Genomic DNA, 27,745 nt, shown 5'->3' with positions numbered 1-27,745 from the left:
CACACACACACACACACACACACACACACACACACACAGTCCAAATGAAACAGCTTACTTGACACACCTTTTAAAGTAAAATGTTACATTGTGAATATTTAAAAAAAAAAAAAAAAAACGTCTTCAGTGCCTTAAATAAAAGGCCCAACACTGCCACCTGCTGGCTTAAAAGCGTCCATACGCCACCATACGGCACAATAATAATAATATTTTAAAAAATAATAATAAAAATAAATAAATAAAACTAGGACGTCCTCTTTTCCTCCTGCCTGGCAGCTCCTTATTCAACATCCTTCATCCAGTATATTCATTGTCCCTCCTCCGCACAGGTCCAGACCATCTGTTCCTCACCTCTCTCATGATTTCTAGACATAAAAATATTGCGGATTTAATACATTGTCGTTCTCTTACCCATATTTCCTTCTGCTGTATATTGTATTTTTACTCTATACTGTCAGATTGTACATTTAAAAAAAAGGCTTCTATCCCATAGTTCAAAACAGTGACTGTCATTATTTCAAACCCTTTGAATAAAAAGCTCAACACTGCCCTCTGCTGATGTAAAAGCGTCCACACTCCACCAGCATATCACATGATTTCACTTCCGCGAGCCCAAATGAAACGACTCACGCGCAGTAGATCCAGGGACGTAAGGTCTGTCGCCGACCGTGTTCAGATAAATTCTGCATGTTTTGGTAACTTTGGATGCGCTCCGAGCCTGAAACAGAGCAGCAGGACTCCTGAGAAGACTCGTAATCATGTTGGTGCTCAAAACTGGCAGCGTGCTGCTTCTGCTGATGCTCTTTGGACGATCAGTGAGTAGACTACGCTTTTAAAGATAAAGTTTTAAACTTGTCTGGTGCATACTCTGCAGCCTCATTACACGAACATGAAATTGGGTGCTGTGATGTGAGATCATAAAGGTTTTTAACATCAGTAGTGTCAGGCTCATGTATCGGTTGTTGTTTGTCAGAGTTTTAGACTATAAAGATGAATGGTCGATAGGTTACACTGGAATGTCTAGCAGAGCTGAAACATTTAAAACCATGTTGGGATAACTACAGGATCTTAATGAGACATCTTTTACTGAGACATCCTGAGATCACCTGAGATGTCAGCCCTGTGCCATAAAAACACGAACTTGCTAAATTATGACCACTGCAATATACAGCGCTAAGAAACAGCGCTTCCTGGTTTGCTTATATTTTGGCATATTTGTCACACGTACATGTTTCAGATCATTAAACACATTTGTAATGTTAGACAAAGATAAGCTGAGTAAATACAAAATGTAGTTTTTAACTGATCATTTCATTTTTTAACAAACAAACAAAAGTTATCCACATGTACCTGGCACTATGTGAAAAAGTTAATGTCCTTCGTTCTCAAATTATGAATATACACAGACTCATTAGCCACACTTAAGCCTGATTACTGCCAGGCCTGCTGATTCAAGAAATCACTTAAACAGAACCAGTCTGACAATCTCCAAAAGTAACACATCATGGGACAATCTAAAGAAACACATAAACTCCAGTGAAGCACTGTGAGAGCCTTTATTCACAAAAGGAGAAAACGTGGAACAGTGGTGAACTTTCCCAGGAGTGTACGGCCTCGCATCAGCAGCTCATGAAGGGGGTCGCAGAAGAACCCAGAACAAGATCAAATGAACTGCAGGTCTCACTTTCCTCAGTGAAGTTCATGATTCAAGAATAAGAAATAAAATGGCCTGTATTTGTATAGCGCTTTAATAGTCCCTAAGGACCCCAAAGTGCTTTACACATCCAATCATCCACACATTCACGCACTGGTGATGGCAAGCTACACAGCCACCCTGGGGTGTACTGACAGAGGCGAGGCTGCCGAACACTGGCGCCACTGAGCACCACCAGTAAGCAACGGGTGAAGTGTCTTGCCCAAGGACACAACGACCAAGACTGTCCAAGCCGGGGCTCGAACTGACAACCTTCCGATTACAAGGCGAACTCCCAACTCTTGAGCCACGATCGCCCCGTAAATAAGAAAGAGACTGGGCAAAAATGGCATCCATGGGAGAGTTCAAGGAGAAAACCACCAACACATAGAACACAAAGGCACACATTTGAAAAACCATGTTGATGATCCCCGAGACTTTGGGGGAAATATTCTGTGGATTGATGACACAAAATCTGAACTTTTTGGAAGGTCTGCATAAAAAGAACATAATACCAGCAGTCAAACATGGTGGTGTTATTGTTATGTTCTGGGGCTGATTTGCTGCTTCAGACCCTGAACAACTTGCTGTAATTGACAGAAACATGAATTCTGCTCTCAACCAGCAAATTCTGAAGGAGAATATCTGAAGCTCGAGCTCACCGGAGTTACATAGCAGAACAGTGATCTGAAACACACCAGTAATTCTGAATGGCTCAACAAAAAGAAATGAAGGTTTCTTTTGTTGAGCTAAGTCAAAGTTTGGACTTCAGTCCGACTGAGAGTCTTTGGCACAACCCTAAACAGGCTGTTCATGCTCGAAAATCCTCCAATGTGTGTGATTTAAAACAATTTTGTAAAGGAGAGCGGGCCGAATTCCTCCACAGTGATGTTGCCAGGTATCGCAAATGCTTGATTATAGCTGTTAGTGCTAAGATTGGCCCAACCAGTTATTATGTTTAGGGAGCAATAGCTTTTTTCACACAGCGCCAGGTAGGTTTAGATGACTTTTTTCCCTTAAGAAATTAAATGATCATTTAAAATGAATATTTTGTATGTGGCTGGGTTATCCATGTCTAATTGTAAAATGATATGAAACATCTAAGTGTGACAAATATGAAAAAAAAAAAAAGGGGAAAAAAGATTCAGATGTGAATCTGTTGTGTTGTGATCTGTCTGCAGCTCGGGGAATCTCCTTCATTCACTGTGGACTACCAGCATGACTGCTTCCGTAAAGATGGGGAGAAGTTTCAATACATATCAGGAAGTATCCATTATAACAGGATACCCAGAGTCTACTGGAAAGATCGGCTGCTCAAGATGTACATGGCAGGCCTGAACGCCATCCAGACGTAGGCTTACTTCCTCTCACTCTCTGTAATCTTCACATATCTGTGGAACTGATGTGGAAACTGAAGCGAATGAACTCAGCTTATAAGTTAATAACTGTGGCAGTTTTGCTCTGTTGATGCAAACAAACACATAATCTTAGCACTATGATGCTCTATAAACTAAACTGTAAATAGATTACATGTTAGTGAATCCAAATTAATTTATGGCGCAATCATGACAAAATAGTTATAGAACTAAGGATGTATGATTTGATTTAAAGCTTCATGTTAATGAAAGCACAAACACATCTGACAGGTTTCCTGTTTGTTTGGATGACACTGACGTTTCAGTCACTTTGCAGGTACATTCCCTGGAACTACCATGAAGCGCTTCCAGGCTTGTACAACTTCAGTGGAGACAGAGATTTGGAGCATTTCCTTAAGCTGGCGCAGGACATCGGTTTGCTGGTCATCCTCCGGCCAGGACCGTACATATGTGCAGAGTGGGACATGGTGAGTGAAAGTGTTTGTTGACTGTGTTTTTATAATAAACTATTACAGGACACTTAAAACATGCACTTGCCTTTTATTAATAATGTGGAGAGTCTAATCCCTCCATCAGCCTTAACCGCTTCTTACCTGGTCATCTACACAGTCGTTTCCAAAAAAGCTGGGACGCCGTGTATCCGGTCGTTAAGTGATGACGTGACGAATCCTACTTCCGGGCCTAAAGTAGTCTGCGTTTAATATGCCTTTTGTGTTGTTAACATGTTTAATGTTATGTATTTTCTTCTATTTAATCTCAAAAAACAGTCAGTGATCACTGTTGACCTCCCTCGGCTTTTATTACCACTAATCATTTATTTAAGCTCAGTTTTTAAAACCTTAGGATGTAACTACAGCCCAGCCCATGCAGCAGTATATGAATGACTAACCTCGTATTATGGATGGATTATCTCAGTTGTTCTCCTGGCTGAAGTTTGGTCCTTTTACAGCATCCTGCCATGCGATTACATTTGTTCCTGACCACCGAGAACACTCACGTTAACTTTTATCGAGTGGAAAAAAAGTTAGCTTGTTTATATTATGCTAACATAGCTGTGTCGCTAGCGGTCACGTAGCACATCATTATATACCAGCTAGCCCAACTTCAGTAACCCTACAAACGTCACTGCTGTTTAGTTTTCTGTCTTCATTTATGTTGGAAGTGATAACAGAGCTGTACGTTTTAATTTGTTTCCAAAACCCCGCAGTCAGGACATGCTATATTGTATTTAGATAGAAGCTAGCGAGCTAACTCCCTGCTAACTTCTAACTCCGTTAAATGTCATAAATTCCGTTTTCATGGATGCCTGGATGTTAAACTCAATTGTTACACCTGGTAGAGCAGAACGCTGATCATTTTATTAAAGATGAAAGACTTTAGACAGTTTTTCAACTCTCAGTAATGCCATAGTGATCGTTTGATATATGGACCTGCAGCGGAGTTTAGGTCCAGACACTGCTAGTGACGTCAGACTTAACAACCGGATAGTGCAGTGATTTGGTGATGTTTTTATTCACAGTTGAGCACAAAAAAGGTAATTTTGGATTTGAAGGTTATCAATATGCCTCAAAAAGGTTGTGGATGGGCCATGTTTACCACTCTGTAGCATCCCTTGTTCTTTTAACTACAGTCTCTAAACATGTGGGAACTGATGTGACCAACTTTAGGGAGAGGACTATTGTCCTGCTCTTGTTTCATATCAGATCTAGCTGCTCAACAGCCCTGGGGGTCTTCTTTGCAGTATTTTTGGTTTACTAAAGCTAAATGCTTTTAGATGGTGAGAAGTCTGGAAGGCAGTCAAGCCTGTTCATCATCCAGGCTGCAAAGTCATGCTGTTATAACAGAAGCACTGTGCAGTTTAGTATCATCTTCATCTGAAATCTGCAGAAATTTATGAATCAGATAGCAGTGATTTTCTTTTTATTTAAATGTTTGGTCAGAAACTGTTGATGAATAATTGATGGATAAAAGGATAAGTAACAAATTTCAAGTGTTGAGTTGATCCTCTCGGGACCCGGAACACCGCTGTAAAATTTTATATTTCCCTCTGGATGAACCGAATTGCAAAGCTTCCCAACCTTTGGTGCAAAGCATCATAACATTCCCAGAAACCCATCACGCCTCATAATTAACCTCTACTGCAATACATACTCTGTGGTCCCCATAGTAATTGTCTTTTTTAGCAACGAATAGAAACTGAGTTTCTATGCTATGCCATGCCTCAAAGCTTTAAACATGCATTTAGCAAAAATTTCTTAATATTAGTATGAATTGCAAGTTATATTTCTGCTGTTTAAGTTTCACTGGACTTTATTTCACGTTATCTATTTTTGTGTATTTCTGCCAACCAGGGTGGTCTGCCTGCCTGGCTTCTCAAAAAGAAAGACATCGTACTGCGCTCTACAGATTCAGGTGAGAAACAAAAGCAAATGGTAATGTAACCAGTAGAAATTGTATATACAGCACAATTCGCAACAGAGTCATTTGTGTATTCCAGACTACATCGCAGCAGTGGATAAATGGATGGGGAAGTTGCTGCCTATGATAAAGCCGTATCTCTATCAGAATGGTGGTCCGATCATCACTGTTCAGGTGAGTCCAGGACTTTCCTGGTGTTTGGATTTGTACCTGCTTTAGCTGCTGTTGTTATGTTTTACATCATCATTACATACCTGTTTGATAGGTGGAGAATGAATACGGCAGTTACTTTGCCTGTGACTACAACTACATGCGTCACCTGTCCAAGCTGTTCCGCTCTTACCTGGGTGATGAGGTGGTGCTGTTCACTACAGATGGGGCTGGGCTGGGCTACCTCAAGTGTGGCTCAATACAAGACCTCTATGCCACTGTGGATTTTGGGCCGGGTAGGTATCTGTCAACGGTAAAATGCAGAGTGAGGTGAACACTCTAAGCTGAAAACTTCTTGTTTTTTTTCTGCACTGACTCCTTGTCACATTTCATTAGTCATTCACAGGGAAGTAGCAAAAACAAATGCATGATTATTATTGTCTCTTCCTTTTGCTAGGTGCTAATGTTACTGCTGCCTTTAAAGCACAGAGACAAGTTCAACCTCACGGGCCTTTGGTAAGGGTCGCCCTCACAATGTTCTCACAGCATGGTACGTTTTCTCTTTAGGTGCTCACGGTGCTGTTTTTAATTCACAGGTGAACTCTGAATTTTACACTGGATGGCTGGACCACTGGGGATCACATCACTCGGTTGTGTCGCCCACTCAAGTGGCTAAGGTCCTCAGCGAGATGCTGCTCATGGGAGCAAACGTCAACTTGTGAGTTTATGGATCTCAGAGACTGATTGTTAGAGACAGTGAAGGGCTGTATCATCTAAAGCTAGAAATGTATTGGTGAAGTGATGCCTCCAGGGATCAATCCACTGCTACAACTGCCACCTAATACAGTGATTGGCCAAACATGGTGCACAGGTAAATGATAGAAGGTTCTTATCTATCAGACATTATGGCAGCATCATGTTGCTTAGCAGCCACTTAGCAAGATGCTAAAATGATTTATGCACTGGTATTGTATCGTTTTAATTTTACAACTGCCACACAAACATTAAATTAGCTGTTCCTAGCAACAACCTTGCAACAGGCTTAAGTGACAAAAATCTTTGGTACCGATCTACCACCCCATCCCATAATGCACTTTGCATTTCTCCTTCATTTACCTTTTTCATTCTCTTGTGTTTATACACCATTCTACATTTCCACAGTGTGTCAGGGTGGTGTGATCAAAAAGTTTCAGCCAAATGTTTCTTCTACAATAAAAAAAAAAAAGACATCTCCTTTGACAACACAGTTGTGAATAACGGTAACAAAGAGGCATATGAGCTTCTTAGGTGACATCTACAGGGAGCAGGTGAAAAGAAGCAGATCTGTAAAACATTATTACTCTGTGTAGTGTGTGATTAATAATGAGTCTGATCTTAAATCCACACTTGAACATTTCCATCTTGAGTTTGCAACTATGGCAAACAGTGATTGAAATGGGCTAAATTATTGTAAGAATATACACATTGCTATGTAAAATAATTGGATACTAGCTAATTGCTCTACATTTGCAAATACAGCAGGTGGATATTTTAGCTTATATACCGGTACTCACCTTCCTTCCTCCTCACACAGGTACATGTTCATAGGAGGAACCAACTTTGGATACTGGAATGGTGAGTCCACTTTGACAAACTGATCTGCTGAGATGATGATTGTTTCACATGACTTCTGACAAAACACTGCCTTTTGTCTGACTGTCACTTAATACCCTCAGGGGCCAATATGCCATACGCTGCACAGCCTACAAGCTATGACTACGATGCTCCGCTCACAGAAGCCGGAGACCTCACAGAGAAATATTTTGCCATCCGAGAGGTGATCAAAATGGTACGAACAAGCGTAAGCTTCTACTTTTACAGTGTCTAATATCTGTGAAGGTAATAAAACACTGTGGCAGCATTTCATTAGCATACGCTAACTGTAGTTACAATAAGTAATTCATTGTTTCTTTTGAGTATGGTTTTCTTGTATAAGCCATTTTGACAAACTTGCATTTTTCCAACAGTACAGTAAGGTACCAGAAGGGCCGATACCACCAACAACTCCAAAGTATGCGTATGGTGCCGTAACAATGAAGAAGGTGGGTGATACTCATCACCTTTAATAAAGTCATTAAAACAGTGTTATAGAGTTTTTACTAGGGCTGAACGATATATCGCATTTGCGATAATATCGCGACATGATCAAGTGCAATTTTCTAACCGCAAAGGCTGCGATTATACTGCGATTATATTATACAATTCATGGGCTGCATCCTCCTGAGGCCGCATTTGTAGACCGATTACGTCACAGCGACGCGCCGAAGGCTGTCCAAATTACTACCATATCCCAGAATTCATAGCGCGGCCCAGCCAAACTCCAGTTTCCAGCAATGGCGGCCGCTACTAAGTTTTAAAATTACTCATACTAATCTTTCTGGGTCACAAAATAAACTTTTAACATATTTTCAGGCGAGAAAGTAGTTGTGTAAGCATCAAATATCTGCTCGGTTTATCAAGATATCCCATATTTGCAAAAGTGCTTCGACGTTTTCAGAAGCGTCTGCTACCCACCAGCTCGACAGCTAGCCGGGAGCTCGAGGGTTACTGATGCGGCCGAGAACGGCACAACTCCCGGCACATCATTTTCAGATCACCGCGGAGTTTCGCTGCTCGGGTTAAACGTAATATATAAGTCACTTAGACAACCTAAAAATGTTATTGTTGGGCTTTTTTCAGTGTTTTGTTTGTTCGTGAGTAAATCGGTTTGGCTGAGATTAAAGTTATTAGATTAGATAAAATAAAACTTTATTAATCCCCCGGGTGGGTTCCTCCTTGGTTTTCACACAGCTGACTAAACGTCAAACAGAAAACTTATTAAACAGAAGTATGAGACAGTCGAGAATTTACACCAGTGTCTGGTTATATTTTAGATAGCATGAAGCAGACGGCCGAGTTTAATAAACTCCACCGAGACAGCGGTGACGCTAATCAGAACTAGCCTTCTGATTCAGAAGGCTAGACCGTCCAATTTCACGCCTTTAAATTTTAAAGGCGTGTTTGTGTGTGTGTTTATACAATTGCTATTATGTTTGCACTTTATGTGTAATGTTACTGACTGCAGAGATCAGTAAGATGTGTGTATTTTTTATTTATTTAATATTATTTTTTAATTGAATGACTGTCTAGTAGTTCACAGATGTCGAAAAACTGAGTGTGGTAAAGCCACTGATTTTTTTTATGTATATTTCTGCAATCTGCACATTGTACTGACTTTCATTTTAATGTTTACACCAGGGTTCCTTGTCAGCACTTTATGCTCAGATGTTTGTAAGCTAAAAATAAACTATTGTGTATGTTCAAATATACTGTTGTGATTGAAGAAGTTAAATAAAAATGTCAGTCATCAATTCATGCATCACCTCATGTCATCATAACAGAGGTCTGTCTTCCAGGAAAGAACAGTTTAAAATTAATGTAATATAGTATTGGCCATACTATATGATGTATTGCTTGTCTTTGTTTAATAATACAGAAGACAAATACCTTAAAAAATAATCGCATATCGCATCGCAATCGCAATATTGGGGCAAAAAATCGCATTTAGATTATTTTCCATAATCGTTCAGCCCTAGTTTTTACTGTTTTATTGGATTATGCTTCAAATGTTATGTTATACTTATGTTCACATATTTCACCAGACACAATGTACCAACTCTGCAGAAACAGGAAGCTCACCCTGTGACATTATTAGCACACACACTTTGTGACACACACACACACACACACACACACACACACACACACACACACACACACACACACACACACAGACAGCATCAGGACCTGCGTAACAGGAAATGTGATTATATTTTCATATTGACGATGTAACCTATAAAAATAAACGAATGCTGCAGTTCGTGGTGTCGCTCTGTCTGAGATTCACCCGTGCAGCACGTTAACTATCTCGAGTGTCTCAGTGTTGTTTATTCACCTGACTGTTTGTTAACTGTAAATCTCTGACAAACAGCTACTTTTTTAGCACTTTAATAATGATTTTCACATTGCTTTATTAAAAAATGGATAATGAAGCTTATGGACTGATGAAAATTAAAGATTAAAGTTTGACCTTGTGCCACCTGCAGCTCCAGACCGTGTCGGATGCCCTAGACGTACTGTCTCTCTCTGGCCCTGTCAGAAGCATCCATCCTCAGACTTTCATCGACTTGAATCAGGTACCAGTAATTGTTCCGTTTTTCCCGTTTTATCAGCAATAATAACTTTGTACTGTCATTAACGAGTCTCTTATGCTCCTCTAGGCTTTTGGTTTTATGCTCTATAGGACCATCCTGCCCATGGACTGCACCACACCAACTCCACTGTCATCTCCACTGAATGGGGTCCATGACAGAGCATACGTGTCAGTGGACGGGGTGAGTATCAGATGTTAGGTGGAGGTTCTTCTTCATATGAAGCCAGACTTTATCACAGTTCGCTCAGTCAGTTCAAGTTTAGACTAGCTGTTGTTCTTAAATATTTCGGTGGAAGCCAAACGTATGCATCATTAAACTTACACAACTTTTGCTTTCATTAAGTTGTTGTCTTGTTTTTTTTGATTAGGCTCCTGTGTTCATGTTTAGTAAGTCACTTATTTATTCATTAACAAACTTCGATGTCTTTTGCATCAAAACCCATAATTTTTTTTGCAGTAACCGCTGTGGATAAAACAAGAAAAAAAATCATAATAAAATCATTAAAGATGCAGCTGGATATGTTACAAAAGATGAAAACAGAAATGAAACACTGAAAAGAACTGATCTGCAATAAGCACAAAGTACAACCGCATACAATGACACGACAAGGACGGCACACTTTACTGCCAAACAACAGCAGGATAAATAAAAAAGAGATATTCCACAATTAAGGTAGAACTAATAAAGTCATTTCGTCTTTATTAGTTCAGTTTATTAACTGAACTTTATTTATATATATACATTTATATATTTATAAATATTTTATATATATATATATATATATATATATATATATATATATATACACACATACACACACACACACACACACACACAGTGGGGCAAAAAAGTATTTAGTCAGCCACCGATTGTGCAAGTTCCCCCACCTAAAATGATGACAGAGGTCAGTAATTTGCACCAGAGGTACACTTCAACTGTGAGAGACAGAATGTGGAAAAAAAAATCCATGAATCCACATGGTAGGATTTGTAAAGAATTTATTCGTAAATCAGGGTGGAAAATAAGTATTTGGTCAATAACACAAATACAACTCAATACTTTGTAACATAACCTTTGTTGGCAATAACAGAGGTCAAACGTTTACTATAGGTCTTTACCAGGTTTGCACACACAGTAGCTGGTATTTTGGCCCATTCCTCCATGCAGATCTTCTCGAGAGCAGTGATGTTTTGGGGCTGTCGCCGAGCAACACGGACTTTCAACTCCCGCCACAGATTTTCTATGGGGTTGAGGTCTGGAGACTGGCTAGGCCACTCCAGGACTTTCAAATGCTTCTTACGGAGCCACTCCTTTGTTGCCCGGGCGGTGTGTTTTGGATCATTGTCATGTTGGAAGACCCAGCCTCGTTTCATCTTCAAAGTTCTCACTGATGGAAGGAGGTTTTGGCTCAAAATCTCACGATACATGGCTCCATTCATTCTGTCCTTAACACGGATCAGTCGTCCTGTCCCCTTGGCAGAAAAACAGCCCCATAGCATGATGTTTCCACCCCCACCGGGCGGTTTATCCTTCAAGCTCGGGTCCTCCACCAGAGGCCTGGGAGCTTGAGGGTCCTGCGCAGTATCTTAGCTGTTCCCAGGACTGCGCTCTTCTGGACAGAGATCTCCGATGTTGTTCCCGGGATCTGCTGGAGCCACTCGCCTAGCTTGGGAGTCACCGCACCTAGTGCTCCGATTACCACGGGGACCACCGTTACCTTCACCCTCCACATCCTCTCGAGCTCTTCTCTGAGCCCTTGGTATTTCTCCAGCTTCTCGTGTTCCTTCTTCCTGATATTGCTGTCATTTGGAACCGCTACATCGATCACTACGGCTGTCTTCTTCTGTTTGTCTACCACCACTATGTATGGACAGCTTGCTGTATTTCTTATGCACCTTCTGTGTCGCACCTTTCTGCAACTCCATTAGTTGGCTAACCTCCCTCCTACTTTGATCTTGCCCTCTAGCCGCCTCCTCCATGGAGGGTACTGCCCCTTGTGGCTGTTCAACTTGTAGCCAAGCATCTCACTGATCACTGCTGCCGTATTGTAGATCAGCTTGTTAGTGTCGGTAATCGTGGTTGTAGGTATCGTCCGTAGTGCTGCATTAACATCATCTAGCAGACCTTCTGAGGGTACTTCACGTAATCTTGGTAACCGACTACGGGGGATCCAGGTTTCAAGCAGCTGGATAGCGTAGTGGTTAGACTACACGCCTTTGGAACAGAGGATCGCAAGTTCGTTTCCTGCCTGGGGCGTCTGTATCCAGTAAGGGTCCTAAGGCTAGACCCCCTATGCTAAGCAAGCCTACCGCAGACATGAGCGAGACAGATAAATATGAAGGCATGCCGGCTCGGACGTCGCCCGGATCAACAAGGTCCGCGTCAGGTGTTGAGGAACCAGGGCACCCTGACGAAAAGTGGGCTTCTGGAACAAGAAGGCATCGGTGGGATATATATATATATATATATATATATATATATATATATATATATATATATATATATATATATATATATATATGTGTGTGCAACGATACACAAAATTCACGGTTCGGTTCGATACTTTGGTGTCACGGTTCGATATTTTTTTCGATACAAAAAAAATGTTCATGCATTTTTAATTTGTCATTTATTAAAATTATAAATATATATTTTAACTCAAAAGTACAGTTTTTAAATTTAACCCTAACCCTTGTGCGTGTTTTTTATTTTGACAGCGAATGCGCACCTGCGGACCATTTATGTGCAGCCCTGGTTATTTAGCTCGTCATATTGCAGCCACAGAAATTCTTTTGTCCATAAAACCATAAAGCTGCACTTTCTTTTTGCCTTATAGTCTGATTTGTCATAACTTCTCCGTTTTGTGGTAAGCTTTTCTTTGGCTGTCACTTCTTCACCCTGACCTGTCTTATTTGGCTCAGCAGAACTAAAATATATATCTGTCTGTGAAGGTTCTCAGTCATCCAGGTCATCGTAGTCAAATATATATCCTGCTGCTTTTACACGCGCACTCACATAAGCTCAGCGATTCTCTGCGCGATCAACCTCTCACATGTTTAAGCTTGCTGCGGGAGATTTCACTTGTCATGTTTGCATAGTAAGCTAACAATTAATAAGACGATGTCAGAGGAATTGGTGCACAAATTTTCATCACTCACAGATCAGTGCTGTCGCTCTCTATACACAGTTCGCACGATTGCAAAGTGAAAGCAAAAAAACAAGCGCAAATTCAAACGCGATTTCAATATGTCACATATTGATAGTGGCTCACCGATGCCAATGACATAATTACCCAGCTACATTTCTGAAAGAATGCAAAAGCATTGACATATATTTTTCCTACAATAGCCCGACGGGCAGGGAAGAGATAGATTTTGGTAGCCCGACTGAAAAGATCGCTAGCCCCGGGACGTCGGGCTAGCGATATTGCGAGCCCTGTATCTGATTGAGGAATCACTCATCTTTGGAAAAGAGAGTTTATTACAGAGAAATGGCTCTTTCCAAAATAAAAGCTATACTATCCGCTTCTTCTGGGCTATATTCTCAGCAGCATATTAAACACATAAGGAGAATCATGTGCCAACAGCTGTCTAAATGACTCGGCTAAAGTTAGTAGCATGCTTGCTTGTTTTTTTCTGCTTCCACTTGTCTTTGCACTAGGATGATGTCGGCGTAAATGTCGAGTCATATTCGTTGTGTTCCCACTAGTGCTTTCAGGTTAATCTCGTTGAAATGACCTTAACGCCACAACACGGCAAATCTCCGTTAACGAGCTACCGCCGATCGCCCCGTGCATGGGGCTAGATGGCCAACATGTTAACGAGCTAACTGCGCTAACACACTAGCTCCCACCCATGTAATTGAGCATTGCATGGCAAACATACTGTTTTACTTTAGTCCATGACTCGCTTACCTTCAGGGTCATACATCACATGAAAACCAAAATAATTCCAAACGCCAGATCTGAATGCCCTGCGCTCTTCCTTCTGATGATGCTGTCTGTGTTGAGCGCTCAGTGAATCTGCGTTCGACTACTCCGCCTAGGCTGCACTGTCGAGCCTAGGCGGAGTAGTCGAACGCAGATTCACTGAGCGCTCAACACAGACAGCATCGTCAGAAGGAAAGTTGATAAAATAAATCAAAAATTTTGTATTGTTCGATACATATGCGTACCGAACCGAAAGCACTGTATCGAACGGTTCAATATCGATACGAATATCGTTGCACCCCTAATATATATATTAGACCTTTAAATCATTCTCTCCTTTTTCACTGAGTAGGTTTTATTTTTTTATTTATTTTTTTTGCATCTGGATTCTTCTTCCTTCATCTCAAAAGAACTGAAATTAAAAGAAAAGAAAAAGGAGCTCTAGATGTTTAGTTTTCCCTCAAATTTCCTTTAAAATCTTTTTCAGATGTGATACTTGGTGTGGGGTTTTTTGTTATTATTATTTTGAAAATAATATTTTAAAAGTGCCATTTCCGTTACCTCCTCGTGGTTCTTAATCTTTCTTACATTTTCATTTAAGTCTAAAACTACAGGTAGTATAATAAGATAGATTAGTAAACAAAACAGGTTAAGCTTTTAAACTTGATATAATCTCCACTTTTTCCCCAAAAACTGCTTTGCACTGATCAAGAAAATGTGATTATTTCTGCTATAATCTGGATTTTTTTTACAGATTTTTTTTTATTTCTTCTCAAGCTGGCTGTAGGAATTCTTGAAAGGGATAAAGTCTTAAGCATCAATGTAACCGGGAAGGCTCGAAGTCAGGTGGACATACTGGTGGAGAACATGGGCCGAGTAAACTACGGAAAACAGATCAACGATTTCAAGGTTTGTTTCTGTGCTACAACATGTCGTGCTGATGTTTGTCCTTTGGACATTTTAGTGTTTGTGTAAGTATCCCAGGTCTATGGTCATGCGGAATTTGGTCACTTTTGTAAAAATTGTCCAGAGGTTCATGTAGGGTTTTTTTTGGTTCTTCAGAGTTTCATCAATCAGAGATCAGATAATAAAACATAATAATTGACACACAAACAAAACTATTTTCTGTTTATCTATTATTATTATTATTATTATTGTTAGCTGTTTAAAAAAACAGTCCCGTGAGATCTTCTCTTCTCTTATCACAGGGCTTGGTGTCTAATCTGACCCTGGGGGCGGACCTTCTCACCGACTGGACCATGTACAGTCTCAGTATTGATGAAGCAGTCATGAAGGGCCTCCTCGGAGAAAAAGAGCCTGCACTTTTTGATCCACCTCAGCCAGCTGATCTCTCCCCTCCAGCTTTCTACGGGGGAAGCTTCGTGATACCCGACGGCATCCCAGACCTCCCTCAGGACACCTACATCAAGCTGAGCAGTTGGAGAAAGGCATGTGACATGTTTTATAGCACGCACTGGTGCTAACTTGTCAAAAGACAGGTTTTGCTTTTCTCTGCTGAATGTTCTTATGCATTTAATATTTTTGGTTTTAGAGGGTCTGCTGGATAGAAGGTGACAGTTTGACCTCAAAGTACATGTGTTTATGTGACTGTATACAGACTGAATATTCATTTTTAGTTGCATCCTGGTAAATGAAATTATTGTGTACAATTTTTTTAGGACCAGGTGGTGTATTAGACCTTTGACATCTAGATAGATACACAAGATATTTTTAATTTTTGTTAATTATTTAATTTTATTTTGATGAAAAATGGGCTAAGTAGCTTGTCTTTGTGATTTTGTGTTTTTCAGGGACAGATCTGGATAAACGGCTTTAATGTAGGACGTTACTGGCCGACTCGAGGGCCTCAGATGACACTTTTTGTCCCTGCTAACATCCTCAGTACAGCTGCACCAAACAATGTGACCGTCCTGGAGCTTGAAGGGGCTCTCTGCGGCTCTAAAGCGTGCACTGTGGAGTTCACCAACACCCCCATCCTCAATGCAACAGTCCAGTCTGACTACAAACAGCACAGTTGTTAAAGAGGATTTACTGTGACGATAAGAAAACTCTCCGCTGCACAAAAGGGATCTATTTGCACATTTAGACTCATTGATTTAGCACTTGTTGGGTCACCTCAACAATCTTTCTTTTTTTTTTAAACTATGAAAAGTGGTTAAATTTGGGAAATAATATCAATGATGTGTGTTTTTGTGCATTTTGCTGAATTATTTTAGCCTGTTTTTTTTATCAGCACATTAACTTCGGGTTTCTCTACCTCACTGATTCCACATGATTCCAAATTCACAGACTTTTTTTCCTCTTCAAAAAGGGAATGAAGTGAAAGCCACTGAAAGCTGTTTTTTTTTTTTTTTTCTTTGTTGTTCAAAACTCAGATCAGGGAATTATTGTATTTTTAAATTACTGCGGGATTGCTGCTTTTATTCTTTTACATTACATTACATGCACTCTGAGTTTGATTTACCTTTATACACCTTTCAAATAAAAACCAAATAATTTGGAATTTCAGAAATCCCCTTTGTCTTGTCTTTGTATGAAAAGATACCAGTCCGCCTGGCTGCTGTGGTGGTACAGTGGTTGGAAGGGTTGGGATCTGCTGCCGAGGCTTGTCTGTGTCCAAAAACATGGCTGTAGGTTCTTCTGAAGTGGCCTTGGGTGAGGCTGCACTTAAGTGCACAAAAACATGTAGTCCTCTCTATAAAAGGTAAGCGTTGTTTGTGGTGGGAAATACTGGGTGTGATGTATCCATCACCATAAGGCGAACAAAGCCATTATGGCCACTTTATTAGATATACTTAGCTTGTTAATACAAATGTCTAATAATCCAATCACATGGCACCAACTCAAAGCATTTAGATATGTAGTCATGGTGAAAACAACCTGATAAAGTCCAAGTGACTGAACGTGGTCTGAATATTGCAGATAGTGCTGGTCTGCTGGGATTTTCCTGCACAAAACTGTGTAACCCAGTGAGCAGCGGTTCTCTGAGTGAAAGTGTTTTGAGGTCAGATGAGAATAGCCAGACTGTCTCCAGCTGATAGGAAGGCAACAATAAGTAGATTGGGTAGTATTTTACAATCTCTGGCTCTCTTCCACAGCATGACTTTGTCCTGTCTTCCTTCTCTGACCCCATCCAGTCGCGGTAGATGGCCGCCCCTCCCTGAGACTGGTTCTGCTGGAGGTTTCTTCCTGTTAAAAAGGGAGTTTTTCCTTCTCACTGTCGCCAAAGTGCTTAATCATAGGGGTCATATGATTGTTGGGATTTTGTCTGTATGTATTATTGTAGGGTCTAACTTACAATATAAATCATCTTGAGGTGGCTGTTGTTGTGATTCGGCGCTGTATAAAATTGAATTGAATTGAAAAACATTGCCTGCTCTAACAAATCTTGATTTCTGGTGCAACATTTGGATGCTAGGGTCAGAATTGGATATAAAACAATGGATTCATCCATCCTTGTGTCAGGATGCAGGACCTGCACGACTTGATGGATGAATGAATTCTGCTCTCTACCAAAAAATTCTGAAGAAGCATGACCGGCCATCAGTTTATGCCCTGACGTTCAAGAGCTCAGGTTATGCAGCAGTGCAATGATTGGAAACATACTAGCAAGTCCATCTCTGAATGGCTCATCAAAACAGGGTTTGGAGTGGCCAAGTCAATATCTGGACTTGAAATAAGCCGAGACACTTTGGAACGTCCTAAAAAGTCTGTTCATGATTTGAAATTGTCAAATGTGACTGAATTAAAACAATTTTGCAAAAAAGAGTGGGATAAAATTGATCCATAAAGATGTGAAGGCCTCATTGCCAAATGCTTGTGTGCAGCTCTTGCTGCCAGGGGTGTCACAACCAGTTATTAGCTTTAGGGAGCAATAACCTTTTTTACACAGTAGGCTGGATAACTTTGCTTTTCTTTTCTTTTATATGGAATCATTGTTTCAAAACAAAACCACCATTAAATGCAAAACCCCCAGACTGAGAAACGGCTTCATTCCAGAAGCTGTGAGACATCTCAATACATAATGGACAAGAAACTGCTACTGTAGCACCTTAATCACTACTGATACTTTGCTGCTAAAATATTTATACCCACACTTCTATATTCACTCCATACTGTTACTCGGGTTGTTGCACTTTACTTAATTTGTGTTACTCTATTACTTATCTGTATTATTTATTACTCATTTGTATTATTTTATTGCTATTTGGTACTATTTTATTACTTGTCATTCTGTTGTTTTTATGGAAAACCTGTGGAAAACCTGTGGGTATGTAATTTCGTTCCATCTCATGTAAACATGCGATGAGAATGACAATAAAGCTTCCTTGAATCCTTGAAAACAGAATTGTTAAAAGTTATTTGATGATCTGAAACATGTAAGTGTGGGAAAAAGACACACACACACAGAAGAAAAACTCAGGAAAGGGAAGATACTTTTTCACAGCGCTGTGGCGATTTCTCTGGTTATAAAACAAATCTGAACAAGGTTACAGGAACTCAGTGGATAAAGCAGGATGACTGGATATCAGGTATTCCAGTGAGAAGTTACTTCCTAACACAGGAAAGACTAAAGAACTGCATAGTAAGATAATGTATTTCATTTCTGTCCCGATTCTTTTATGATGGGCTGAGAATAAACAACAAATACTCAGAGCAGGTCCAGTCAACAACAGTTATTTATTAAGCACATATATGTGGGCGATCCACACGACACCACCCAAAGCGCAGTCCGGTAGATCTCAAATTGGAAGCACACAGGCTTCACTATTTTAAAGGGCTGAACACGCACTGTCTGCATAAGCAAAGTATGTTATCATGCAACAGTGACAGTTAACTTCATCCCCCTCTAAGGCAGTAATGTTCACACCCACTTACAGTCTCAACGCTCTTTCACTCTGTTTTGTTTCCTGTTGCTCTCGTTATGAGGCCCATGATCATGAGTTTCACATCCTGTTCAAACTTTACCGTATGCAGTTACAAGCAATTTATTAACTTCTGGATTACTATGACACTTACTGCTGCATAATATATATTTTCCAAATTTCCTGGAGCCTGCTGTGCTTGTGGCTTCCCTGCAGTTTGTTTTTTGTGAGGTGCTAAGGCAAGTTTACTCTCCTTGTTTCAGGTATGTGCCTTTCAGCCTTTTCAACATTAACACTTTGAAGTTGTCATATTCAAAGGAAACTAAACAAATAATTGATCATTCACATCTTGTCAGTTCCATGTTTCTGGACTGTGTAAAGTGTTAAAGAACTTTTTTCTATCCGCATTTGATCCTGCAGTGGTTTCTTGCAGTCTGTAGACGAAGAGGCAGAAAAATGGGGCAGAAAAGAAGAATGCTTCTTGCTGCAATAATTTTTATAGCTGTCTATTACAAAGTAAGAATCATAATTCAAACAAATATTAGAAGGTTAAAAAATTATACATTTAAAAATGTCTTTTTAAATGTCTTTTTAAATGTGATATATCAATTAGGTGACCGCGAAGGAAACAAGACTACTGGATGTCCAAAAGACCACAAATGTTGTGGCTGATCTGTACTATGGATGCCGTGAAGAGGCCATGAAGAAGTTCATCGAGTCAGATGTGTTAAAACAAGAACTAAATAACAGTGAAGGATTTCAGAAAGCGTGGAATAAAAGTATTGAGTGTTCAAAGCAGATCCCTCAAGGACGAAAAGAGCATAGTGCTGCACTTTCAGTCTATATTAATGAGGATAAATCGTTCATACAAACACTGAACAAAGCAATAGAGACAATGGGTGGAAATGTTAGCATCTATGAAGACCACTTCAACCTCAAGTCTCTTCATTTCCTGCTGATGGACTCCATGAGGCTGCTGAAGCCAAAGGAGTGCAAGAACTTTTATGTTTTTCAAGATGGTAAAAACCAACCACAGAAAGGCTCCACAGTGAGATTTACAAGTTTCACTTTAGCTTATTCAGACTATGAAGAGCTAAAGAGACCTAAACATGTCAATGAGAGTACTATTTTACATCTCACTTCTTGCTTCTTTGTCAACCTGAAAGACTATGTGTGCGGTCAAGAACAGGATGAAATACTCTTATCTCCAGCAGAAGTTTTCACTGTGGAACAAGTGAAAACAAAAACTACATCGGATGGTGACGAATACCTTGAGATTGATTTGAAACAGTCGGGACTGAAAAGCTCACACAACTGTTACATCTTTTCACGGTAAGATTCATATTCTCTCAAGTAAAGTGAATTTTTTTTTATTAGTTCTACAGAAATTAAACTTAGAACTACAAATGTATCTTTCAGTGTGATGTTAAATATATAAATATGTTTTTTATGTATTTGAAAAAAAAAAGTTCTAGTTGCATATACTAAAATACTTAAGCCCCATAAATCAAAAGAGGGAAATATTGGTGTCTGAAACAGTCTGTTACTCTGTTATAACTTAGTGGTTGTTATTGCTGTAAGTACACAGTAATAACTGGGGAATACTCAGCTTATCAAAGCTTTTATAAACTCTGATGTAAAATTAAGTGATGTGAAAAGTAGCAAAAAGAGGATTTTAAAATGTGAGGATTGCTCTCCACATCTCCACTGGGGTTGAGTGTGGTTTAAATAAAACCACGTGTCAGTAGATTTTACTTAAAGTATTTTCTCTCCTTTATCAATCCAGGATGTCAGTAGGTCAGGAGACTACCACAGCTGTTGCAGAGCGAGACAGGTAAACTATTATTATTAATGATTATTTTTGTAATAATAATAATAATAATAATAATAATAATAATAATAATATGCTTTTTTCCCATGTCTTCAGGTCTCCTCCAGCTGTTGTCGCCACCCTGTGGCTTGTATCAGTGCTTGCAGCCTTATCTTCTGTTTCTTTAGCTGTTTAGCAAAAACAGTTATCATTCAGAGTTTTCTGGGTTTTATAATCTGCAATATTGCTTTGATTATTCATACACCTTTTTTTAGGTCTTTATTTGGCAGATTGTGGTGAATTGCAGTATTGCAGTATTGTGTCAAAATATAGTCAAATACAGTTTTCTGCTTCTGTCATATATTATGAATTATAAACTCAGTTTTTATTTTCTTTATGCATGCTAGAAAAATGTACAGCATACTTGAAATATATATACAGTATGTGTTTATTATTTCTTGTTAGGGTTTGCATGCCTTTAAAATGATTATAGGAAATGAGTGATGGGAATGAAAAAAGCCGATATGTGTCGATAAGGTCAGAATAAAGGGTTGGTACAGTTGCTTCTGGTGTACCTCCAAGTATTCAACAATGGAAATACAATAATTCTTTAATGCAATTCTGGAAAATGATTGTATATTATATTTAATATATGTATATTACAACATAAACGACTTTCAGGAAAACTTTAATGTATGATTCACAGGACTAAACTAAATACGCCCTTACTGATTAGGGTAAGTGGCATTCAGTAGTGATGTGCGATACCACTGATTTTCTTTCCGACCCGATACCAAGTATAATTCAGGGTGGTATCGGCGATACTGATCCGATACCGATACTCTGTACAAAAACTTTTTTTTTTACTGTATCTTTTATTGTATCTCAAATTATAGCTTCATAATGATTACAGGACGTCAGATTACTTGTTCTTATCACTTAATAATGCAGAATTATCATACAGAAAACTGTATGATGCTTGCAAAGTACTGAAGTTAGTGTCAGCAGCATAATGCGGTTATTTCTGTCCTGGATGCAGTTTTGCACTTTGCCATTTATCTTGTCTTTTTGTGCAATAAAAATAAATTAAATGTCCATGTCCACACTAGACGGTGTTACTTTTTTCTTCCTCTGACACGTGAACTGATATCGGTTGATTGTAGTGCGAGCGCAAGAACCAATAAGCCTGATCGATAGGCAGGTGAACAATTCCAAGGAATTGGACTACTGGGAACCAGTTTTCTAGAAGAACTGGTTCTCGATTTCCATCCCTAATTAAGACAGTAATATTGACAGAAAATTGTACTTGCCATAGCTTTTTTGATTTATTAGACAATTTGGATTAATTGGTAGGGTCATTCTTGCTTTTTTTGATAATTAATTACTTGCTAATTAAATATCGATTGATGCCAACCACCCAGCCAGACATCACTTAACCGAGAGAATCTAGGCTAACACGAAACCTGTGCATGTTTGATTCTTGAGCAGGTTGTGAACATTTCTGTGGACGTCATTGAAAAACATGCAACAAAGAAGCTGCTGAACTGAATAAAAGACAATGCTCGGATATTGTGAGACTTCCTGAGCCTGACAGGAAGCCAGACCTCATTCTTTTTCATTTAACACTGCAGGATGTGTTTGTCCTGTCTTCTTCTCTGCAATGGTGGACCACAGCTCTGGTCACTGACTGTAGTGTGGCTGTTTAAACATATTTCACTAAACCACTGTGTCAACTTTCTGTTTTATAAAGATTTGAGGGTTTGCTTAAGACCTTTGCAACTGCACTTCCTCTCTCTCTCTCTCTCTCTCTCTCTCTCTCTCTCTCTCTCTCTCTCTCTCTCTCTCTCTCTCTCTCTCTCTCTCTCTCTCTCTCTCTCTCTCTCTCCAGTAGATGGGAAGAAAACAGAGTATGCAAACCCAATACTAAAAACAGAATCTCCTTGGTTTAAAAAAATAGAAATCAGGAAGGCAGTAAATGCATAGCACCATATATCTGTTGCAGAAGGTGCAACCTGAAAGGCAGAGGAGACTGGAAGGTGGTGTCGGGGGAGAATGTGGCTAGGCTGTGGATGGTAGGCTGTCACATGGCTTTAGAAATCAAGAAATGGAAACAAGTGAAGGCTGAGCCAAGGATTAAATGGTGAATGTTGAGGAAGTAAGAATGTCACACAGAGTTCATGAAGGAGTTGCGACAGCCTCTGAGGAGTAGCGAAGAGTTAGCAGATGACAGCTGCAGGGCTGAGGGAAACTGGCAGCAAGATGTTTGGTGCTCTACAAAGAAAAATATTCAAAGAACAAAGGTTAACAAAGAAAAAGCGGGATAGTGAGGGAGATGAAGAAAGTAGACAGGAGTACTGGGAAACTAGGTGTAGAGCAAAGATGGCAGACAATGGCAAAGGTTGTATTCAGTGTTGGGGTCATTACTCAAAATAGTAATCTATTATACAACATGAGTTAGTGAAATCATACTTCAGAATCAGTTTTAGTAGCAAGGAAGTTATTGCTCTTATAACGCGTAAACACAGTGTGGTAATGAGTATAAGGGCATCCAGGAAATTGTGCAATGAACAGATGCAAGAATACTGATGTTTACACCCTTGTGCAATAAGGACGATGTATGTTGTATCTGAATACACAATAACACAGCTGATCAAGTTGTTTCACTAACTGATCTACACAAGGAAATTTGTTGAGGGTATAGGAATTGTGTCAGTTGTTTGAATTGAAACAATAACTGTAATCTGCCCATTTCAACTTTAATCTCAAAATGAACTTTTTTTTTTAAATGTGCTGCTCTTACTCCTTCCTACATTACGTACATAAAGTTAAGGTGCACCCCAGTGTGGACAGCAGTTCTGTTAAACAACAGCTTGTTTTCATACAGTTTCATTCCTGTAACTTTAATATGCCCTCATTTGTCCAAGTAGGGCTGCTAGAGTCTCTTGTTTACTTTAGATAAAATCTGCATGGAACAAGGACTGTGGTATTTGGTCCCATCAGTTATACTGAAATAATGTGAGAACAGGGATGTAAAGGCAATTTGGTGCTTTGGTTGGGCTTAAAAGAGCTAAGTTATGTAGACATTACTTGACAAATCTAAACAAGGTTGCAGAAACTCAGTAGCTCCAGAAGGACAAATAACAGGAAAAATCAGTGGAAAACAAATCCCCCGGTGCCATGTTACTTCCTCCACAGGAAAGACTAAGAAGTTCTATGGTAAGATAACTTGCTTCACTTCTCCAGACCCTATTGGGTGTCCCGGCTGTTTGATGGACCCTTTGCTGTGAGTTGCTAGCACAAGTTTACTTTCCTTGCTTCTGGTAAGTGCCTCTTAGTTTTTTTTAGTCTTCTACTTATATATTTTTTCCACATCAAAGTTTCTGGACCATGTAAAGTGTTAAAGAACTTTTTTCTATCCACATGTGATCCTGCAGTACTTTCTTTCAGTCTGTAGAAGAAGAGGAAAAAAAATGGAGTACAAAAAAAGAGTGCTTCTTGCTACAATATTTTTTTTCACAGCTGTCTGCTACAAAGTAAGAATTATGTTTCATACAAACAAATATAAGAAGATTTGAAAAATTATCCTCCTAAAAATGCTTTTAAAAATGATATATCTCTATTAATGTGTTTTTAAATGTGATAAATCTCAATTAAAGGTGACAGCACAGGAAACAAGGCTACTGGATTTTCTAAATAGCACAAATGTTGTAGATGACCAGTACAAAGGATGTCGTGAAGAGGCCATGAAGAAGTTCATCGAGTCAGATGTGTTAAAACGAGAACTAAATAACAGTGAAGGATTTCAGAAAGCGTGGAATAAAAGTAACGAGTGTTCAAAGCAGATCCCTCAAGGACGAAAAGAGCATACTGCTGCACTTTCAGTCTATCTTAAAGCGGATAAATTGTTCATACAAACACTGAACAAAGCAATAGAGACAATGGGTGGAAATGTTAGCATCTATGAAAACCACTTCAACTTCAAGTCTCTTCATTTCCTGCTGATGGACTCCATGAGGCTGCTGAAGCCAAAGGAGTGCAAGAACTTTTATGTTTTTCAAGATGGTCAAAACCAACCACAGAAAGGCTCCACAGTGAGATTTACAAGTTTCACTTTAGCTTATTCAGACTATGAAGAGCTAAAGAGACTTGAAGATGTCAATGAGAATACTATTTTACATCTCACTTCATGCTTCTTTGTCAACCTGAAAGACTATGTTTGCGGTCAAGAACAGGATGAAATACTCTTATCTCCAGCAGAAGTTTTCACTGTGGAACAAGTGGAAACAAAAACTACATCGGATGATGACGAATACCTTGAGATTGTTTTGAAACAGTCAGGACTGCAAAGCTCACACAACTGTTACATCTTTTCACGGTAAGATTCATATTCTCTCAATTAAAGTGAAATATTTTTCTATTAAACTTGGAACTGCAAAGTTAACTTTTAATGTGATGTTTATCATGTGAGTGTTAACATATTCGAAGGAGATACAAACATTTTACGTAGTCTAAGTGCATATAATAAAAATATGATAAAAATACTTCATAAGCCCCATACATTCTGTATTTCTATATAACATATATATATTAGGGGCGCAACGATACTCCTATCGATATTGAACCGTTCGATACAGTGCTTTCGGTTCAGTGCGCATATGTATCGAACAATACAACATTTTTTATTTATTTCATCAACTTTTCTTCTGACGATGCTGTCTGTGTTGAGCGCTCAGTGGATCTGCGTTCGACTACTCCGCCTAGGCTGCACTGTCGAGCGCAGATCCACTGAGCGCAGCGCAAGCTAGCAAGACAGAAGCTAAGCTCGTTGCAACATGGCAACTTCCTCAATGCTACCCGAAATTGAACCTCCCCCACCCTCATTCAGATCTGGCGTTTGGAACTATCTTGGTTTTCATGTGAAGTGAACTGAACCGTGAACTTTGTGTATCGTTGCACCCCTAATATATATATATAATATAACAAAAATATTAGTAACACATATTTATTTATCTCAATAAATGTGCATACACCTAAACAATGAAAACTACTAAGAAAACTCATAGGTGTTGTCAGGAAAGCATGAAGTGAGTGGAAGTAGCATGAAAAGTGGCAAAAACGGGATTTTAAAAGTGAGGTTTATCTCTCCACATGTCCAGTGTTGAGGTTGGGTGTGGTTTGAAAATGTGTCAGCACATTTACTTCAATTACTGTTTTTGGCTTATCCAATTCAGCACTTCAAGAGGGCATGAGACTACCACAGCTGTCATAGAGCGATCCAGGTGACTATTATTGCTATTTTTATTGTTATCATTACTATTATTATTATTATCCGTTAATTTATTTCGTCTTTTCTAATTCAGTGTTCCAGGAGTTGTCACAGACCGAAACAGGTAAATTATTATTATTATTATTATTACAACAAACAACAACAACAACAACAACAACAACAGTAATCTCTTCCTGTCTCTCTGCTTTGTTTCCATGTCTTCAGGTCTCCTCCAGCTGTTGTCTCCACCCTGTGGCTTGTATCAGTGCTTGCGGCCTTATCTTTGTTTTCTTTAGCTGTTTAGCAAAAACAGTTTTCATTCAGAGTTTCAGAGTTTTATCATCTACAGTATTGCTGTGATTCTTCATACAATTGTTTTACATGTTATCTGACTGATTGTGTTGAATTAGTTGTCTTAGCAGCAATTTTCTGTTTCTGTCATATGTTATGAATTATAGACTTCATGACTTCAGAATATTTGATAAAGATTTTAAAGGGATGCAGAAAATTGGTGTAAAACACAGTGGGTTCAAATTTCAGGCTCATGTGCAGCTGCTGTCAAGACCAACTAGAAATAATCTGCAATCATGAGATGCTTTTATTTGTTCTTATGGTCACATAGATCGATAGATATATATTGATAGGTTTTATAGACTTTATTAAGCCTGCACAGTTCATTTGTTCTAGCGGCACAGGGGTCAGCAAGAAAAAAGGTGAATTTGATATAGATTAGAAAAGAAATAAGAAAAAATGTATACAGATTAAAAAAACAACAAAATACTATAGAAAAGTGTATGTTACTGTAGTAAAATACACTGCAAGACATGTCACAGAGATTATGTTATATGTATATAAAGTGCAGTGGGACCGATAACATATACACGTATGTATTTTAGTAGGTATCTGTGATGTGTGCGCATTGTACTGTCTGACTGATTTGAAGGACTTACGACAGCGCTCTGTCCTAAACAGTCGCTGATGCTCTTCCTGCCAAACTGCTTCTGTTTCCCTGTCAAATAAACAACATGCAAAATATAAAAGGCTTTGCAATGAATTTAGCCTGATCACACAAACATTTTACCCACAAATATGTTTTTTTCCCCTTCTTACATCATGTCATTTCATCTGCTCAGTCATCCCGGGGAATATTGTTTTTCTTTTTATTGATTTATTGATTTATTTCTTTTTTGTATTGTTTGATTTTTATTGTTACATTTGTATGTTTTTTTAGTGCTCACACCTGTGGAGTTTATGGCCATGAAGGACACTGGCATCAGACAATTAGGACAGGCCTCTTTCAGCCAGAGGACTAAAAGGGGTTTGGTGGGAGGGATGAGAGACAAAGGGAGCTGCTGGAGAGAGAGTGGAGAGGCAGGGCAGGCTATGCCTGTGTCCCAGCCTTTGTAATGCTATAGACGGAAGTTTGAAACAGCTGGCAGTTCCAGCGAGTACTGCTCCACTAAAGTAAATCAAGTGACTGTCAGTTGTTTTCCAAGGTTGGGGGTGCAGCACTTGGCGAGGTGGCAAGTAGAGTGGTGTGTTTCTACTGTACATGAGCACTCAAAACACTTTAAAGAACAGGCTTCATGGAAATATGAAGGATGTTGTTTCCACAGAAATATAAGTATATGATTTTTTACGAATGCCTTGAATCTTCCCAGTAGTACCCACTTCCTCATACTCAAGCTGAAAAGTTTTGAAATAAAAAGTACCGTCACACAAGTTCACTGGAAACCTACGTTAGGAGGCACGTTTCCTCCAAGCTGAATCAGGGCATGATTCAACATTTCCAAGTTTCCCAAAAATGAGAACTTCAAAAGTGGATAGATCATGACATCTCTCAATATGAAAGTGTTGTCAGCTGAGTTAATTTGTTACTGCCTAGTGTGGTGAACTGTTCTGTGAGACCAGATTATTCACATTGTTTGGTGACTTTTCATTCCTTAAATTTTAAGATACCCAGATTTTCCAACTACGATGCGTCCG

The 27,745-nt window shown here is 39.2% G+C and overlaps 3 protein-coding genes across 3 annotated transcripts; all 3 read left to right on the top strand.

Moving 5' to 3' along the window:
- The first annotated feature begins 575 nt into the window (after nt 1-575).
- Nucleotides 576-16,193, top strand: glb1 (galactosidase, beta 1). Its single transcript, XM_026171169.1, has 16 exons — nt 576-815; nt 2,875-3,044; nt 3,386-3,536; nt 5,421-5,481; nt 5,567-5,661; nt 5,753-5,933; nt 6,095-6,153; nt 6,234-6,355; nt 7,211-7,251; nt 7,353-7,465; nt 7,644-7,718; nt 9,762-9,851; nt 9,936-10,049; nt 14,575-14,706; nt 15,006-15,245; nt 15,609-16,193. The coding sequence occupies exons 1-16, from the start codon at nt 759-761 to the stop codon at nt 15,837-15,839; spliced, it is 1,932 nt and encodes a 643-aa protein (XP_026026954.1). The 5' UTR covers nt 576-758; the 3' UTR covers nt 15,840-16,193.
- Nucleotides 16,194-18,744: 2,551 nt separating this feature from the next.
- On the top strand, nt 18,745-21,293 carry LOC113024264 (ecto-ADP-ribosyltransferase 4-like). Its single transcript, XM_026171167.1, has 5 exons — nt 18,745-18,946; nt 19,104-19,199; nt 19,297-20,015; nt 20,470-20,517; nt 20,611-21,293. Exons 2-5 carry the CDS (start codon nt 19,140-19,142, stop codon nt 20,687-20,689), a joined length of 906 nt encoding a protein of 301 aa, XP_026026952.1. The 5' UTR covers nt 18,745-18,946; nt 19,104-19,139; the 3' UTR covers nt 20,690-21,293.
- A 2,430-nt stretch (nt 21,294-23,723) lies between these two features.
- On the top strand, nt 23,724-26,794 carry LOC113024261 (NAD(P)(+)--arginine ADP-ribosyltransferase 2-like). Its single transcript, XM_026171161.1, has 6 exons — nt 23,724-23,813; nt 23,928-24,026; nt 24,150-24,868; nt 25,725-25,772; nt 25,854-25,883; nt 25,985-26,794. Exons 2-6 carry the CDS (start codon nt 23,964-23,966, stop codon nt 26,061-26,063), a joined length of 939 nt encoding a protein of 312 aa, XP_026026946.1. The 5' UTR covers nt 23,724-23,813; nt 23,928-23,963; the 3' UTR covers nt 26,064-26,794.
- Nucleotides 26,795-27,745: the final 951 nt, after the last annotated feature.

The sequence above is a fragment of the Astatotilapia calliptera genome, chromosome 6, assembly GCF_900246225.1.
Source record: "Astatotilapia calliptera chromosome 6, fAstCal1.2, whole genome shotgun sequence".
Classification (NCBI taxonomy): Eukaryota; Metazoa; Chordata; class Actinopteri; order Cichliformes; family Cichlidae; genus Astatotilapia; species Astatotilapia calliptera.
The sequence above is the reverse complement of the archived record's forward strand: the minus strand, read 5'-3'. Positions and strand labels throughout refer to the sequence as shown.

Excerpts from the sequence above, each read along its gene's own strand:
- glb1 (XM_026171169.1), top strand. The coding sequence starts at position 759 with ATGTTGGTGCTCAAAACTGGCAGCGTGCTGCTTCTGCTGATGCTCTTT. Across the intron at positions 6,356-7,210 it reads ATGGGAGCAAACGTCAACTT|GTACATGTTCATAGGAGGAA; the intron begins GTGAGTTTATGG and ends CTCCTCACACAG. Across the intron at positions 7,719-9,761 it reads GTGCCGTAACAATGAAGAAG|CTCCAGACCGTGTCGGATGC; the intron begins GTGGGTGATACT and ends TGCCACCTGCAG.
- LOC113024261 (XM_026171161.1), top strand. The coding sequence starts at position 23,964 with ATGGAGTACAAAAAAAGAGTGCTTCTTGCTACAATATTTTTTTTCACA. Across the intron at positions 24,869-25,724 it reads AACTGTTACATCTTTTCACG|CACTTCAAGAGGGCATGAGA; the intron begins GTAAGATTCATA and ends TATCCAATTCAG. Across the intron at positions 25,884-25,984 it reads GTTGTCACAGACCGAAACAG|GTCTCCTCCAGCTGTTGTCT; the intron begins GTAAATTATTAT and ends CCATGTCTTCAG.
- LOC113024264 (XM_026171167.1), top strand. The coding sequence starts at position 19,140 with ATGGGGCAGAAAAGAAGAATGCTTCTTGCTGCAATAATTTTTATAGCT. Across the intron at positions 19,200-19,296 it reads TTATAGCTGTCTATTACAAA|GTGACCGCGAAGGAAACAAG; the intron begins GTAAGAATCATA and ends TATATCAATTAG. Across the intron at positions 20,518-20,610 it reads GCTGTTGCAGAGCGAGACAG|GTCTCCTCCAGCTGTTGTCG; the intron begins GTAAACTATTAT and ends CCATGTCTTCAG.